The sequence below is a fragment of the Manacus candei genome, unplaced genomic scaffold (genome assembly GCF_025592945.1).
Source record: "Manacus candei isolate 608988 ecotype Guabito, Panama unplaced genomic scaffold, ASM2559294v1 h1tg000020l, whole genome shotgun sequence".
Lineage (NCBI taxonomy): Eukaryota > Metazoa > Chordata > Aves > Passeriformes > Pipridae > Manacus > Manacus candei.
In genome coordinates this window covers 3185980-3202872 of record NW_026138068.1, presented here as the reverse complement: position 1 = coordinate 3202872, position 16893 = coordinate 3185980, and the positions used below count along the sequence as shown (strand labels likewise).

Below are 16893 nucleotides of genomic sequence, written 5' to 3'. Positions count from 1 at the left end.
GGTTCAGGAGTGAGACACAGCCTTGCTCATGGCTCAGAGAGAGCACAGGGCTCTGCTACAGATCTGCATGAAATCAGTCACCATTGGATGCTCTTCTGCATCCAGATCTGCAGCAGAGAATAAATCCCATCAGGAAGTAATTTTGGGAAATTTAGGGAAAGAGGATGTTGCAACACAATGCATTCTTACCCAGTACCTGACCGCTCCCTTTAGTGTACACCCCTAAAATCCCTCTGGCTTATGCCTTCCCGTGTTTTCATTACCCAACACTCCACCTGACCCAGCAAGCACTGAAATGTTATTTTTTCAAAATTGGAGCGCTCTCCACAGTATCTGCTTTCTTCAGATCACTTTGCCCTTCTTCTCCATTCCCAAATTATGTAATTCCTTGTAGAGAGAGATTTTCTTTTAATATTCTTGCTGGTTCAGAGTCAAGGGAGGACTGAATCCAAGAGGACTGTATGTTAATAAAGATGACGACAGCACCAGGGCAGGAGTTGCATTCAGCTTCTTTAATTTACACAGCAGGGATTAATATGGAGTAGGTGAGTCAACTGTGGATGGCCAAATCTGGGTTACACTCCCCAAAGATCAGCTGGAGGATTCCACTAAACCTGAAACATGTGGAGTTGTACTTTTTTTGTAAGGCTTTGAGAACATCAAGTTCAAGTGAACCCAGGCTTGGCTTCCTAAATATGCTTTCTGCCATGTGAGTCACTGCAGCCTGAGCAAGTGTGTGTTTTCCAGAGCCATTGGAAGAGTCAGGCTTTGATCAACACCTCGTTCCTGCACTGGCTATGCAATAGCCATCACTCTTGCACCTGCTCTCAAATGTTTTGGACAAGAATGTGGGGAAACTGGGAATATTCATGGGAGGAGCAAAAAAGATGGCAAAAGGACTGTGGATGAAATAGGGGCAGGTTTTTGCTGAGTAGTGCATGGCACTGACATTAAAAGGCAGTTAACATGAAGTGTGCATCCTCCCCTTGATATTTGTGCAAACTTCCCACAGGAAGGCAGCAAGGGCAGACTGAAGGGATGATAAAATCCTCTCTTTCTATCCCAATAGGACACACCATAATTTCTGCCTGTTTTTTGTGGAGTGCTAGATGTATGGGGAGAGCTAAGCTAAGCTTGCTCTGCTGTTATCTGTCTGGGAAGCAGCTCATACCTCAAGATGGAGTTTTGGCAGGAGCCAGAGAGACTTGTGGCTTGTCAGAGCATTGCCAGGCAAAGGACAGGCCCAGACTGAGTTTCTCTCAGACCTGAGAGCAGCCATAACCCGGCCAGAGCAAAGCCTGCACAGGAAGAGCGATGTTCAGAGCAGGCTAATTAATAACTAGAGGCACTGGAAATGGTTGTAACTGTGTCATGTTTGCTTTAGAGCTGCGATTTTTGGCCTGTGCCCGAGCTGTGGGAGCTGGACAGGTTGACCGTGCAGAGTGGCCTGGCTGGATGTCCTCACTGTGAGCCACCAGAGCAGGTCAGGGAGGTGTTGGAGCAATCACAGCAGTGGTTTGGGGTGGTGAGGGCAGGAGCAGAGAGAGCAGCAACCTGACAGTGCTGCTCCAGCCCACGTGTCTGGCACCCTGCCCTGCACAGCTCCACACCGCTGTCCTTGATGGCACATTTCCTGTGCGTTTCTCCCTTCCTACACACATTTCACCCTTCCTGACTCTCATCCTAACAACAGGCACTTTGTCAAGTTCCCAGTTGCCTGCTGGGATTAACACAGTAGGTCTGATTTCTTAAGGCAGGGAGATTTCCTGGTTAAAACTGTTCTAATTAAACTTACATCTCTCATAATGCTAAAAATGCCCCCGTGTGAAAGGCAGCTGAATCTGCTTGTAAAATGTCAGTGCCCAAAGACCTTTAATGGTCTTGGGAGTCTAACAATAGTATAGATAGTGCCTGTTCAAAGATAAGGGCTCCAGGCAAATGGAAGAAGGAAGCAAATATAACATTCCCCCAAATCAGACATCTTAGACAAAAATCTTCCAAGTACAAAACACATCTGGCTGTGTATTTGTCAAGTATTTTATTGGCTTGAATTTCACACACACACACACACACACAGAGCTCACAGCAACTCCTTTCCACTGTAGATCTGGGTGGGTACCTCCATTTTCCTTTTAGGACTCAATTTTGGACCTGGGGAAAAGTGTTCTCAGTCAAAAGGCCTCCAAGCAAGCCAGGGCTGGTCATAGAGGAGAGCAACAGCTGCGGGAATTTAAATTCCTCTCCCCACCCTCCCAAACACGCCCCTCAGTCCTCTGCCTGGAGGAGCCAGAGGGAGGAATGTCCAGCTCCCCTCCCTCCCTGCCAGCTCCACTGGTATTTCCTATTACACACCAATTGCATGTGAGGAGCCGACACCACAAAGTGCTTTTTCATGTGGGCAGCGGAGCTGTGGTGGAACCGAGGCTCTCCTTTGGTCACAACCCCCCCCCAGATGTTCGTGACACTTTTGTACTCCCCTTTATGCAACACGTCAGGCGTTGGTGATAATTTACTGCCACAGGAACCGCTTCCTGCACGCTGCGAGCCACGAGCCTTTCCGGACTGCTGGCAGGCACTGAGCAGGGAAAGGGAAAGACAACGAGCAGGGGAAGGTGTCGGGAAGCAAAGAGAACCCTGTTCTCCATCAGCAGCTCCCAGGAGAGAGAGGGGGAGAAAAGCAGCGATGGCTTTGTGGATTTAGTAGAAACCAACTTCAGTTAGGAGCTAGCAATGGCCTGCCCTCATGAAGGTGAAAATAGCAAAAATATCTGGAAAGGGTATCTTAATTTAAAACTTACCTTAAAAAAAAAAACAAACAACTCCCCCAAAAAAACTAAAGCAAGTACAAAAATAAATCAGAAAGTAGACAAAGATAAGAATGGAGCCTGCAGGAATCAAGTCTGAACAAAAGGCAGGGGCTGTGAAAGGAGAAAACCACAAATGGCAGGGGTTGAAATGTAAAACCTACAGTTCACTGTGAAACATGAAGGATGCCGTTGTATTCCACACCTCCTCTTCCCGGGTGTAGCTGTCTCCACAAGATGAAGGGCAGTAATGAATCAAGCTCCTTCCCTCTTCCTGTATTTTCTATTCAATTATTCGCAGGCTGTGCAAGTTCTGCTTTATTTCCCCTCTCCATATGCCACACTCTCCTCCTGGGGTTTTTTTATTCCGAACTGTGCATTTGGCCTCTCTCCCATTCCTTTCTCCTTGGTGTGTGCCCCCTGCTCTGCCAGGATCTGCTGTCTTTGTAACCTCTGCTGTGCACATATGCTGGCTCTGCCCTCCCCTACTGCCCCCCCCCTGCTCCTGGGCCACCGAGTGTCCCTTCGCTCCACTCGGCATCGGAGCCAGCCAGGAAAGGAATGATGTTCCTACGGCCACTGCTCCCGTTTCCATGCTGCCGGCTCCTCTCCACTGATCAAGGGGAACCCATGTTGCTCCCCTTGTACAGAGACAGCTCTGCAGCTGCTTAGCAACTGGGAGCTGCCGTGATGCAGCGGCACAGAAAGGCGATGGATGGCACATCTTCCCTGATCCTGCCCGTTCTGGCCCACTCTGCTGCAAACCAGGGCTTGGGGAGCAGCTGGGGCACTCCCAACTGCCCTGTCAGACAATAAATCAAGATGCAAATCCTTAACTGCAGGTTAGAGAGCAATGGTGACAATGTCAAGGGCAAAACAGCCTTGGTCTTGTGTCACATCACACCAGCGAGAAGAAACTGCTCTGATTTGTAAGCTCAACTCATTCCATTTGATCTTTGTCATCAGTTTCTGGCTAAAACATTTTATACTCCATCACTTGTAATCAGAACATTCCCTGTATGTGCTGCATGTGTTAAAAAGGCTTCCAGGTCCCCAGCTACCATCACATCCAGACTGTTTAATGATGTGTCCAGAGACACAAGTAATTTAATGCATAAATATCCTTTTAGATTACTTATTTGTATCTTCATTTCCTTTTGATGCAAGCTTTGTAAGCGCCCAGCTTCTCTAAATGGTACATTCTTTTCATTCCTTTTCTTTTTCTCTTTTTTTTTTTTTCTGTAAAACTGTACTGTTCAGAGGCCATGAAGCACTGAACTGTTTTGTGATTTGATGGTTTTAGAATGCTGATTAGAATTGCCAACCTTCTTGATTTATTTCATGATTTTTATAAGCTTGAAAGCATTCTAAAAAATAACCGGTTCCACATCCTGATGGGATCGCAGTGTTTCAATAGCAGCTGCATTTCAATGGGCAAGAAGCAACACAAAACATTCTGCAAGTCAGGTGTTGAAACGGCTTCTTTATTCCTTTATAGCTCAAGAATGATTAGATCTCTGAAAGCACTCACTCCCTACCTTACAGAGGTGGCTTTGTCATAATACTAACAGGTATAAAATGAACAGATCTAGCTTAAAAAGTAACAAAAAACCCCACATCTCTGGCAAATATCCAACATGTCCATCAAAAAAAAAAAGTAGATGTTTGTTCCACTATTGGGTATCACCACGTATCTCTGTACCCCAGCAGCCAAACAACACAGCCAAGTAGTGATTCCCTGTCATTGTTCAAGGCTCACGTCCCATGTACCCTCAGAGCATGCTGGGACACAGGTGAAATCTGTCAGGAGGTTGCTTATTTTGGTTGACAATTCCCTAGACAGATCATCTGCTGTTCTCAGGAAGAAATGGAAAATTTCATGGCAAGAAAAACTGAACAGGCAAATACCATGTCCATATTCCTACTCAATATTCCTTCGATATTCTTAGCCTGGTTTCCTAAAAATAAAACTGGCTAATGTGACTGTGTAGTTCTATGTCATTTCCCCCCTCCAATCTCAATCAAATTTGGCAGTGGGGAAGGAGTCTCAAATGTATTTAGGTCTTGAACGAACAGCTGAGTAGAGAATACATAGTAGAGGCATCACCTCTAAAAAAAGCCATCTAACAGGAAGGTCTCAAAATGCACTTTGTAACCACCGTGTCCTAGAGGCGTCACCTCTCCCTTATGGGTCTGCAACCACCTGCTTTGGGCCTTAGGTTATTTAATGGCTACATAATAGACACCAGGGCAAGCAAACGTTGCAGTGTGCTTCCTGGCTCCCTTCCAGCTCCTAAGCTGGGCTTTCTTCCCATGAAACTGGGGTGTGGCAAGGGATGTTGTACAACCAGACCTCCTCCTGACACAATATTGACACGGCTCAGGTGTGTGTACACACACCCGGAACCAGGAAACACCCACAGTGGAGACACAACCAGTTGTTTATCTGGAGAAAATACAAAATCACGACCAACCAACTTGGTAGGTGACATTTTGCAGTAGCAGGAGGGGGTAATTAAGAAAAATAATTAAAAAAAAAAAAAAGCCATTGCAAGCAAGAACGTTAAGGGCTTGTCCTTTTCAAGAGGAACAAGTGTAAAGCCATACATGCAGAACAAAGAGCACAAACCTACAGCACAGGGTTGTCATCCTAAGAAGGAGCAGATCTGAGAGTATTTTAGGAGCCGTGCTGGGAAACCAGCTGAACATGGGCTGGTGTAATCCCTGGATTCCTGACAGAGACAGCTCAGCCAGGAGGGCTGTTGGCTTGGGTCTGATCTCTGCCGAGGGCTCCATCCCCTTCTGCCCAGATCAAAATGGTGACAAACTGTAGCGTTCACAGGCAGGAACAATTCCAGGATTAGTAAAGATGGACCCGAGGGGGAGCTCTGCAGTCTGCAATGGAGTATCAAATGCTCAGCCTGAGCACAGCTACACAGGGATGAAAATCTGCCCATGGAGCATTCCTCCACCAAGCAGACTGAAGGGCAGAGACATCCAGCAACTGAAAACAGAAACTAGACAAGTTTAAAAAGGTACTTTGATTTCTAGTCTGGCAGGTAGATTTTGATGGAAAAAATTTACTCTTATTTTACTCCCTCTCACAGCCCATTTTAAAATGAAAATCTGACCTTTATCTAAGATGCAGGTATGCTGCAGTTAAATTCTTTCAAATGAGAAAAAGTAACAAATTCACAAAAATCCCGAGACGTACATAATGCAGGAAGTCGAACCAGATGAACCTTGGTCTCTTTTGTCTTTTATAATCTGTTAATCTAGTTTCCTTGCACAAGCAATGGATTGTGACTTGAAAAGCTTCAATATAAAGGATTCTGTGTACAAGGCAGCCTAAAACAAAATGTTGTAAACAGTCAGGATCATTGTTTAGCAGAACAGCTGCATATTTTTTATTTCACTTTGCCTCTCAATCTAATTTGCTCTTGTTGCAACACTTTGCCAAAGAAATTAAATCACTTCTTATTGATAACAGACAGTGATATAATTAGCATAAGAGTTTTCCACTCAACAATGCCGGGGAGGGACGCTGCGGGCAAGAACAAACCCCTTTGCTTCAAGAATGTGCACAGAGTCACCACAAGCTGTTCAGAGAAAAAAAACCTTTTTTTTTTTTTCTCCTTCTCCCTGAAAGATCTCTTTCTTTATCTAAAGAGTCTCATGCAGCACACCAGGGTCAGTCTAACCCAAGTATGAAAGTCTGGTTTGACCTTTCTGGGATTTAAACACGCTGTACCAGAACATTTTGCTTTTCAGATACGAGGTTCAGCAGCCATGAAACCACCCACTCTGAGAGCACAACCGGTCTCAACTGCCTTGGCGACTTTTAAACTACATTGAACATTATAGTCATTCAGAAACTCTAAAAAACGGAAAGAAATTTTCATCTCAGACTTACAAAACCCATTTCCAGAAGTGCTGAGGACCCATACAATTCACTGGGGGGGCACGGCGGGCTCGCTGTCCAGCCCCCGCTGCCCCAGCAATTTCTGGCCCTGGTTTGCACGTACGCAGAGCCAGGCACAGGCGTTAGGACCTCTCCCAGCTGGAGCACTTCATGGATCCTACCATCGGGAACAGCCGTCCTGGACAATGATTAATCGCAGACAAAGATCAGAGTCCTGGAAAAATATGCAGAGAGATGCAAGTACAGACAAAGCTGTCTAAGCTCCCACAGTATTATGGTCTGGCTGTGTCGCTTCAAAGCCTTGCGTTAGGCAGAGCTGGTTTGCTTCAGGGTTAAACAGACCAATGTTACTCGTAAATGCAGGTATTGCTAACAGCCAAATATATATTTAAACATAAATTTTAAATCCCAGGAAAGTTAATAGCCCGATGCCGTTTAAAACTTGCTTTCTTTTTAATCGCTTCACGTGCTGACTTAACTCACTACGATGCAAGCTGCAGAAACGTTTTCACTACAGTTCAAACCCCCCTGCAAAGCCGAGCCCAGCTCTGCGCCGTACTTTGATCTACACGTCGCCAGCTTCGGCCATTTCCAGGAAGCTGAAATGCTTTTCACCTCTATTGAGAAATACCAGAGGAGCATTTTAATGGTGTTCTGCTAAGAATAACGTCACCGTTCCTTCCGATTTTGCTGGCAGATGGTCACTGAGAGCCGCTGTGACCCAGGCTCAGCGCTGGCTCCAGCGGCTCGGGCGGCCCCGGCCCGGGAGCCCCCGACGGGGCTCACAGCGCTGAGGCAGCGCTTCAGAGCCAGCCTGGCACTGCGGAAACGCTTTTGTTGGTTGTTTTTGTTGGTATTTTTTTCCCCCTCCATGGAAACGTGTTCTGTTTTGTGCGGACGGTTTGTCGCTTGTTCTCGACAGAGCCTGACCCGGTGAGGAGCGAGGGGGGGAGCGAGGAATGGAGCGATGAGCGCAGTCGTTGCGAAAGGCGCGGGGCTGCGGTGCCTCCTTCGCGGCAGCACCCAGTGCTCTCCCTCGCAGGGGAACAGCCCTGAGCCTCGGCACATACCACAGCACAGGCTGTACAAACCCACGGAGCGGCTGGTTCTGAGCCGCAGGAACTGCGGGCAGGGCGCGCCCTGCCCGGCACATGCCGCTCCCGCAGGCAGCCTCTGCCAAGCAGCCACTTACCTTCTCCCTCCCTCAGGGTCCGCAGGACGGTCCTGCTCTAGCCTTACCAGGGAGGCCACCTCTCTACAGTATTTGCTTTTCCTCCCTGTCCTGCCCTCTGAAGTGGTTGCTCAAGCCAGGCTTTCCTGGCTCACCTACTCTGGGTCTGCAGTGAGCACGAGCTGCAACTCCCCGCAGAGCACAGCGAGGCTTGTGAAGCTCCGAGATAACCCCCAGCCTCCACCCAAAGCTGAGCTGCAGCAGAATCTGCTCAGGAGACGAAAAAAAAAAAAAAGGCAAAGAAAAAAAAAAAAAAAGACGGCACATGTAACACCTCGGCGGGCCATGGCGGCTCCACTGCAGCACAGCCGGGCCCGCGAGCTCGGCGCTGCAGGCCGGAGGAGGCAGGGCAGCGGCTGCCCCGGCTCGGCGATGGCGGAGCGGGGGGGGGGAACAGCCCAAGAGGGGCAGAGAAGGAGAACAACAAAGAGCCATGTGACGGGAGCGGCGGCCGCGCTCCCCCGGCAAACCCGCTCCGGGCGGGGAGGCGGCGGCGCCGCCCGGCCCCTCCCGCGGCCAGCGCTGCTGCTGCCCCCCGTCCCCCCACACTGCCCAGGCTTTGAATTCGGTGGCTTTTTTGTGTGTGTATTTTATTTTTTTGCGTGTGGGGAGCCGCTGTTTGTTCCTCTTTAACTCCCCCCTCCCTCCCCTCTGCGCTAGGCGACTTCCATCTTTTGCTGTTTATAAAGCGAGCGGGAGGCTGCGGCGGGGGAAGGGCAGCGTTATTTATAGCACCGGGGCTGCGCCGGCTTTATCGGAGCTGCCTTTGTCCTCCCGGCCGGCCGCCCCCCCGCCCGGCCCGGCTGGAGCGCCGCCAGCGCCGCTGCCGCAGGGCGCTCCCGCCATGTTGTGCGCGGGGAGAAAGAGCCGCCGCTCCCTTCCACAGCCCCTCACAAAGCGCTGGGGGAAGGGGAGGGGGGGCGGGAAAGGGGAGAGAAAGGATAAAAAAGAAAAAAAAAAACCAAACAACAACAACCACCCCAAACCCACCATTTCCCTGCAGCGCTCGGGACGCCGCCAGGCAGCGGGGGAGAGCCCGCCGCGCCGCGCTGAGGAGGACGCCGAAGGGAAGGAGAAGCCATGATGGCGGCTGTCCCCACACAGCACGGAGCGCGACCGGGAGCGCCGTGCCCGCCCGCCGGCCGCCCCTCCCGCCGCCCGGGACACGGTGCTACCGCAGCCTCTCACATAATAAACCCACCAGACTTCGGCGGGGAGGCCATTTCGTGGGCTGGGTGGCGGCACTAAAGCACAACTGCTTGTGAATATCAACTGCGTCACGGCTCCTCCATCTGTAACACTCAGGCTGCAAAGGGTCCCTCACTTGGAAGGAAACTCCCTCATTTTGGATTTACTTCCAGACCTCCTTTTCCCCCCCTCTCTCCAAGTCACTGCCTCTCGGTATGAAGGATTTTACAGTGCTTTCTAGTGAGACATCCGCCATTAAGACTCACCGTCGTGAAAAACACCCCCTCCCATTTTGTTGCCTGTTTTTTGTCGAGCTTCTGTAATTAGACGGATAAAACATGTAAGGGATCCCTTACCACCACCACCACCGCCTTCTCGCCTTTTTTAACGTCAACCTCACTAACATCTTACTGTTTCACAGGCAGATTTTTTATTTTTTTTGGTGCTTTCAAGTTAACAGCCACGTAACGCCTGCAATGGATCCACAGCGTTTCTCCGCATAAAAAACCAAACCACCCAGGGCTGAGGACGGACCAAGAGCTTTGTGCAGAAAGAGAAATCAAATCCCTCCCTGAGAACAGACGTTTCAGAGGCACTGTTAGATGTTTCTGAGGAGAAGGAGATCGCCACCGCTTTCAGACGACCATTGGGATCTTTCCACCCAGGACAATACCATTAGCCACAGGCCTGGGCTATATGTTCCTCTGCAAGGGCAAAAGGGTTTTACTTACTTACCCGCGCACCATAGTTGAATGCAGCTCTGAAGGTGAAGTTGTTACTCTTTTTTAAAATAACGGCTATAAATATATATGATCTGTATCACCACTTCTCTCGTAAGTTTGCAAGCCAAAGCGTATCTTGTTAAGATAAGTTATGGATCTTTGTATGGCAGTGGTCTAGCATCAAAAAACGAAAAAAAAAAGGGGAAAAAAGCTATAGAAAAAGTTGTCCAGCTATGTTGACTGACCGTACGCAGCGAGGACTCCTGCTCAAGGCTTAAATCTACCTTCCTGTGGCAGATTTACTCTGTACATAAAAAGGACGTTCAGTGTTTTTCCACAGAGCACGCAGACACTAAAAATATTCTTCCTCAATAGTTTTAGGCTGCACATCTCAGTGTGAAAACACCTAGTTAACATTTACTGGTTCTAAACAACTTATAAGCATAGCTTGGCTAGGTATTTTGCTTTATAAGTAAAATATTTCAAAAAAGCATAAATTGGTTTAAACAGATAAAAACATAAGACATGCAAATGAAGGCTTAGCAATAAGGACCACTCCAGTAACATTAACATGAAAACTACACTTAGCAAGGACAGAATGGATTGGGTACTTACAACATAAGAAAAAAGAAAAAAAGCTTATAATAGTAAAATTGTCTTATTTTTTGCCAGAATTTACTATTCCTATACCTATATTTAAAACGTTACCTTTTAAGCACCAAAGGAGTTAATAAAAATGGCCAGGAATCAAGTGTTTAACACAGGAGATAAATCTCTCAAATTTATTTTTCAGCCATCAGAGCTGCTTAAAGCTTAAAAACCCCCAAAACAACGAAAAAAATATAAAAATCATGTATTTACTTTTTTTTTGGTTGGCATTCGAAATTGTTAACTGCTGACATAGGGTGTGCCGTGACCTAGTTACACAAGACAAAGATGGATCCCGAATCATAAGGGAGGAGAGAGAAAAAAAAAAAAAAAGTCCGCATTAAATTTTTTTTTTTTTTTTGGTTAAGGGCTTGGCATTATTTTTATAAATCTTCCTTCTTCAGTGGGTCGTCTGGCACCCGCGCTATGGAGGCTCCCACCACCGCGCGCGGTGCGGATTCACATGGCGGATTCCCCTCTTTGTGGAACAAAGGAAAAGCCCAGTTTGGCCATTTCGCTCCACTGCAGAAAAATGGCTGCGGGTCCCGCGGCCCTTCCTTGGCCGCTTCTGCCGCGCGGCGCTTTTACCCCGCCGTCTAATAACTCAGGCCCCATGGAAGCCGCGCTCCCATTGGCTGCGCCCGCCGCGCTGCCCCGGCCGCAGCCAATGGCGCGGCCGCTCGCGGAGCCGCCGCGGCCCCGCGCCCCGGGACGGCCGCGCCATGCGCCCGCCGCGCTCCGCCCGGCCCCGCGCCCGCCGAGCGCCGGGGGCACCGCGCCGCCCGCCCGCCTCTCGCACCGAAAACAAAATGGAACCTCCCCGCTGATTGGCTGCCGACGGCTCCGGACCTTTAATAAGCAAAACTGCTTCCCCCCCTCATCCTCCATCACACACCCCCCGCCCGCCTTGAGTGTGTCGCCACCCCTCCGCCGCAGCGGCGCGGCGGGTCCGCGCTCCGCCCGCCCCCGCGGTCTCCCGGGCTCGCCGAAGTCTTCCCCTCTCAAAAAAAAAAAAAAGATAGAAAGCAAAGCAAAGCAAAAAAAAAAAAAAAATCCGACCAACTTGTCCCACCTATAGGTCCATCTTGTTTAGAAACAGTTTGCGCTAAGGTAAATGCAGCGGGCAGATTCCACTCGCCCCCCCGCATGCCGTTAGCCCCGCGGCGGGGAGGGGAAAAAAACCCGCGCGTCCCGGCGGCGGCCCATGCGGCGGCGCTCGGCGGCGGCGGGGCGGCGGCGGGCGTCCGCGGGCCGGGGGCTGCGCGGCGCGGCCGCCGTGAATGTGCAGGCGGCGGAGCGCGGGTAGAGGCGTTCGCGGCGCTCGCAGCGGTGTATTGTGGGATCCCGGCCGCCGCCAGCAGCGAGCACACACAATATGTGGTGGCTCGCGAAAACGGGAGGCAGGAGCCTGGCGGGCAGCCCGCGCCGGTAACCGGCCCCATGTGAGACGGGAGCTCGCCTTTCGCCGCCCGGAGACGATCGGCCGCCCAGCGCGATGTCTTTCCGAGAGACCAAGGCGGGGGAAAAAGCCAAGCACCCTGAAGATCATGGCAAAAAGCAGAGTTCAAGTGAGACTGGGTCTTTTTTTTTTTTTCCTCTTCTTCGTTTTTTTTTTTCCCTTCTCCTCTCCTCCTTCTCCCTCTCTGCCTCTTGTCTGACTGGGGTGGAGGGGGGACCCGGCTGGCAATTCCCCCATTTTGGGGCTCGCTTCGCGGTGGATTTCCTCCCTGCCTGGGTGTGTAGAGCGGGCGGCTCGTTAAAAAAAAAAAACCACACCGAAACGAAGAGGTCTTTGTTAAATATTTTTTTTAACTTTATGGTTTTCCGTGTGATTTTTTTTCTCTCTTTTCCCATTCCCCCTTCCTCTCTCTCTCCCCCCCCCCGTCCAGGTTGGATCAACGGAATGGAGAACAGCACGCAAGCCAGCACTTCTGTCGAGAAAAGAAATCACCATTGGAGAAGTTACAAGTTGATTATTGACCCGGCTCTGAAAAAAGGACAGCACAAACTCTACCGTTACGATGGGCAACATTTCAGCATGCCTGTGAGTGGGGGGCTCCCGGGTTTCCCTCACTGTGTTGTGTCTCCCCCCACCCCCCCCTCCTCCGTGTTACCGGCGTTTTGGGGGTTGGGGGTCCCTCCGGGTCGTGGTAATCCCCGCCGTGTGTGGGAGGGGGGTCTTGGGGGGACACGCACAGCCAGCAAAGTTACCGCCACCTGACACTGTGTATTCAACTGTCAGGAGCCCAAACCTGCGGCTTTTTCCTGTGTTTCCAATCTGTGTGCATTTCCCAGCAGTATTGCAATTTGACACGTGTGTGTGTGTGTGCGCTTTCCCCTTCCCATGAGACAGCCCGTGCTTCCTTGGGGTTTATTTTTTCTTTTATTTGTGTCTTAAATTTCAAGCCTTATTATTGCTGTTTCTGTGTTTTCTTTCCTCCTCCTCCTCCTCCTCCTCCTCCTAGAACTCGGGAATCGCTCCTGTGGATTGTGTCAGGGATCCCAGAATAGGGCGAATATGGACCAAAACTAAGGAGTTGGAGCTGTCTGTCCCCAAATTCAAGGTACTGCCCCGAATTTTGGTTTTAGCTCTGTATTCTTGTTTATCTGGTAGTGAAGCCTCAGTTCCAAATAGTTTAATGGACCATTTAAATGACAGTCATATTCCTGTTAACATTGTTATTTAGCAAACTGTTTAACAATAATCCTCTTCTATAAGGATAACGAGAAATCAATGCATCTGTCTAACGAGATCACTTGAAGGTTTTGGAGCTGGGGCTTTTTGGGCAGGGGGCTGTGGAAGGGGGCTCTCCACTCACAGTGCTGCTCAAAATACATCTTTGTAGCCCAGAAAGGAGCCGGTTCCAATGAATGGCTGCGGCAGCAGAGCCTCTGCTCAGCTCTGAGCTTCATCCCAGAGCCTCAGAAGCGGTTTTTTCCCCCCCCAAAGTTTGCAGGATGTTTTAACCCTCTCCCTCCCGTGCCATCCTTAGGCCCTCCCCCACGCTCATTAAACAATGATGATTGTTTGTATTGCTCCCCACCTTGTGCCCGTTCCAGATTGATGAATTTTACGTGGGGCCAGTGCCTCCCAAGCAGGTCACCTTTGCCAAGCTGAACGACAACATCCGCGAAAACTTTTTGGCCGACATGTGCAAGAAATACGGAGAAGTGGAAGAGGTGGAGATTCTCTACAACCCCAAGAACAAGAAGCACCTGGGCATTGCCAAAGTCATCTTTGCCACTGTCAAGGGTGCCCGGGAGGCTGTCCAGCACCTTCACAACACCTCTGTCATGGGCAACATCATTCACGTGGAGCTGGATACGAAAGGTGAGGGGGCACATTCTGGCCTCACGCGTTTTGGGGTTTACAGAGCCCCTGACCATCCTGCTCCCACCACGGAGGCTGTTGCAGAGGGCAGGAACCTGGTGATTAAAAATACGATGAGAGCCGGCAGCGGGTCTGGTGTCTGGGGCCTGGGCGAGTCACGTGGAGCCAAATGTGTTGTCTGTTGCTAAGAGACAGCCCTGTAATTTGCAAAATGCTGCCATTCTGCCTGTCCCCTGCCCGTCCCTGTCCCCGCTCCCTGCTCTCCCATGTCCCCCATCTCCCTGCCCCAGGCTGGCCCCTCTTGGCCACCTGCCGAGGCTGCCGGACCCCGGGACACCCGCCTTTTGCAAACTTGGGCTTTTTGGGCAAGTCCTGGTGGATCCTGGGACCCGAATCTCTGGGTTCTGGCAGCGGCAGCAGGGCTGGGTGCTGTCCTCTGCGTGCCTGGCATTTCATTGATACTTAGAGCACACTGGAGGCTGGGGCAGCAGAGTGCACACGCAGCACTTGTCAGGGTGTGCGAGTGTGTAAGTGTGAGACTGGCTCTTAAAGCGACAGGAACTCCCTGTCCTGGAGTAACCAGCTCCCAGCCTCACACCCGAGCCCTCGGGAGCCCAATAAAGTTTCTGGAAGTGTGAAGGCATTGTGTTTACTCTGTTCTCTCTCCTCCAAGTGTGTTAGGGAAGGGCTTTGCTAAAATCTGCCTGAATTTTATAAAATATCTAAAGCTGAGGAGGTGTAGATCTGTTGCTGCTTGTACTTCTTCCTTCTAAAGGTGGCATTTCTAGTTTAAAACTGACTTGATGCACTCTTTCTTGGGAAGAGGACATTGCTAACACGATTTTCTTAAAAATGCTGTTATTTTTGTTCTGTACTAAAAGGTTTCAACAGTTTAGTGCAAGACCAGCACAGCAGTCGGTGTGCCACATGTGATAGACTAGAACAGGATGTTTGTTGACATTACTGACCACTGTTAGAAGAGAAATCACAGTAGTGGTATAATATTTTCTATTGTGAGCTTGACCTTACATGTGTATACTTTGAAATTCTAGTATCATTAATTTTTACAGACAGGCTCCTTCCCCTGCTTTTAAATTTGAAGGTAAAAATCACATTTAAGAACAAATTAACCATCTGCAGATTTACTAATGTAAGCTAAAGCTGGCTCATAAGCGGTGGATGTCTTAATGAGAGTAATTTTAAACAAGCTGATTGTACTACCTTCCTCCTTGTTCTCCTCCATTTATAAACTACTCTGCAAGTCTTGACCAGGCAGCTGTTCCAGAAAGTTTGCAGCACATCAGGAAAATGAGGGGGGTTTAGTCTTCTGTTTCCTGGGAGAAAACACTGAAGTCTGTTTTCAGATTGCATTTCTGGGAGGTTTTTTTTGCCAGCTTTATGCTTCTAATGTATTTTTTTCACACAGTTGCTTCTCTTTCATTCTAAAAGAGTAGGACTGTCAGTGTGCTATAATCTGTCAGAATCAAGTAAAAATGGAATTCCTAAAATAGCATTAGCAGGTTAGGGCATACTTAAAATATATATATCGGTTTTAACATTTCTTTCTAGTATTTCACTCTTCAAGAGAAGGAAAGGTTGGTTAAAACCTTTGTTTTCATAGTGTAGAAAAATAAATATTAGGAGTGAAAGTGTCATTTTTATCTGTCTGGAATGAGCATAGGCCTGGGAATCTGAAACTAATAAATCCAGTCTCCTCATCTAAGACAGGCTTGTTTAGAGCAACTTCTTTGCCTCAGTTTATCTATTTATAGGCTGGACACAATTAATAATTGCCTGTTTTAGAGAAATAGATAGAACTCATTTCACATTCATAAACCTCTTTGAAACTGTAACTCTTCCTGCATTATATTGGGGATTCAGAAAGAATTATGAAACTTTGTAACAATTACTGTATATTTTTTCAAAAACCAATGAAAATAAGCCTAGCACTTCTATATACACGGCATTGTGTTATGTGTAGGCAGTGTGTGTTAATATTTCAAGCATATCTTCAAGCTCTTGCAGTGAAAAGATCTATTTTGTCACGACTTCAGTTGAGCTAAAACAGTTTATGTAGTTGAGGATGGCTCAGGACTTTTGTGAAATGAGATTTGATACCCAGATAACCTCATCTGCAGCATTTGTTCAAGATAAGTAAGTCTTTCACTACATAGAATTGTGCTAAGGGGTGCTTTGCTTTTGGATTTTATGGGGTGATTCACAGGGAGTTTGAGGTTTAATCCTACAGGACTTCTGTATGAAAGTAGTCCTGGTTTTGGGGAGATACTGCCTGAATTCATTTTCTGGGCTCAGGTGCTGGGTCTGTCCATTTTTCTATGTATTCTTTATCTTTCAGAGCAAAATTCAGACAGTTTCAGGGTTTGATTCTGTTGCCTTTGAAGCTGATGACAGATTTCTTACAGACTGTAGAATAAGTAGGATTAAGTTTTTGTAGTAACAAAAAATTCAGTATTAAGAAACTGGGTCTTTGTAGCCTTTGGGAATGAAAAGGCTGAGGGTCAGTAACACTGTATGGGACAGTTTGCTTCTCTGGCTTTGTTCTTCTAAGGATGTTACTGACTACTCCTTAAATTATGGGGGGGGAAAAAGGATTAATTGGCGTGTTTTGGAAAGGCAGCGTTAACGGTTTTGTCCTCAGCATTCCCATGCACCGTGTTTGCATTAGTAACAGGCAGTTTCTACGAGCAAGGTGTGCAGGGAGAGCTTTCTGAAGAGGCTCTGGGTGTTGGCAGAGGCTTCTCCCTTGGGTGAGAGTTTCACTTCTCAAATCTGCAAGCTATTTGCTTGGCACTTTGGAGAGGAGGGAAACGGCTGCGCTCCAGAGAGCATGGTAAGGAGCAGAGCTGCCAAGCAGGCTGAGAAGAGGAAAAAGGATTTAGAAGCCTCCTTGTCTTGGCTGGAGAAGGGAGTGTCTGACTTCTCTTGCCCAGCAGATTATTTAAAAATGATCCCTGGCTGCTCAGAGGTGATAACTGCTCCTCTCTTGCATGGATGCAGCGGGCTGGGAGCGGTGGCAGGGTCATGTG

At 48.7% G+C, this 16893-nt stretch overlaps 1 protein-coding gene and 2 long non-coding RNA genes across 3 annotated transcripts in view; 1 reads left to right on the top strand and 2 right to left on the bottom strand.

Moving 5' to 3' along the window:
* Positions 1-4267: 4267 nt before the first annotated feature.
* On the bottom strand, positions 4268-8186 carry LOC127470402 (uncharacterized). Its single transcript, XR_007904289.1, has 2 exons — positions 6718-8186; positions 4268-6152 (listed from the first exon to the last, which is right to left on the bottom strand). It is a non-coding gene; the product is annotated as an uncharacterized LOC127470402 (long non-coding RNA).
* Positions 8187-9552: 1366 nt separating this feature from the next.
* Positions 9553-11625, bottom strand: LOC127470403 (uncharacterized). Its single transcript, XR_007904290.1, has 2 exons — positions 10729-11625; positions 9553-9849 (listed from the first exon to the last, which is right to left on the bottom strand). It is a non-coding gene; the product is annotated as an uncharacterized LOC127470403 (long non-coding RNA).
* A 197-nt stretch (positions 11626-11822) lies between these two features.
* SETD1B (SET domain containing 1B, histone lysine methyltransferase) overlaps positions 11823-16893 on the top strand; it is a 49935-nt gene continuing 44864 nt past the window's right edge. The window contains exons 1-4 of the mRNA XM_051785858.1: positions 11823-12083; positions 12405-12559; positions 12981-13079; positions 13576-13846. Of these exons, the coding sequence (XP_051641818.1) occupies positions 12011-12083; positions 12405-12559; positions 12981-13079; positions 13576-13846 (598 nt within the window). The 5' untranslated portion in view covers positions 11823-12010. The remainder of the gene's footprint in view (positions 12084-12404; positions 12560-12980; positions 13080-13575; positions 13847-16893) is intronic.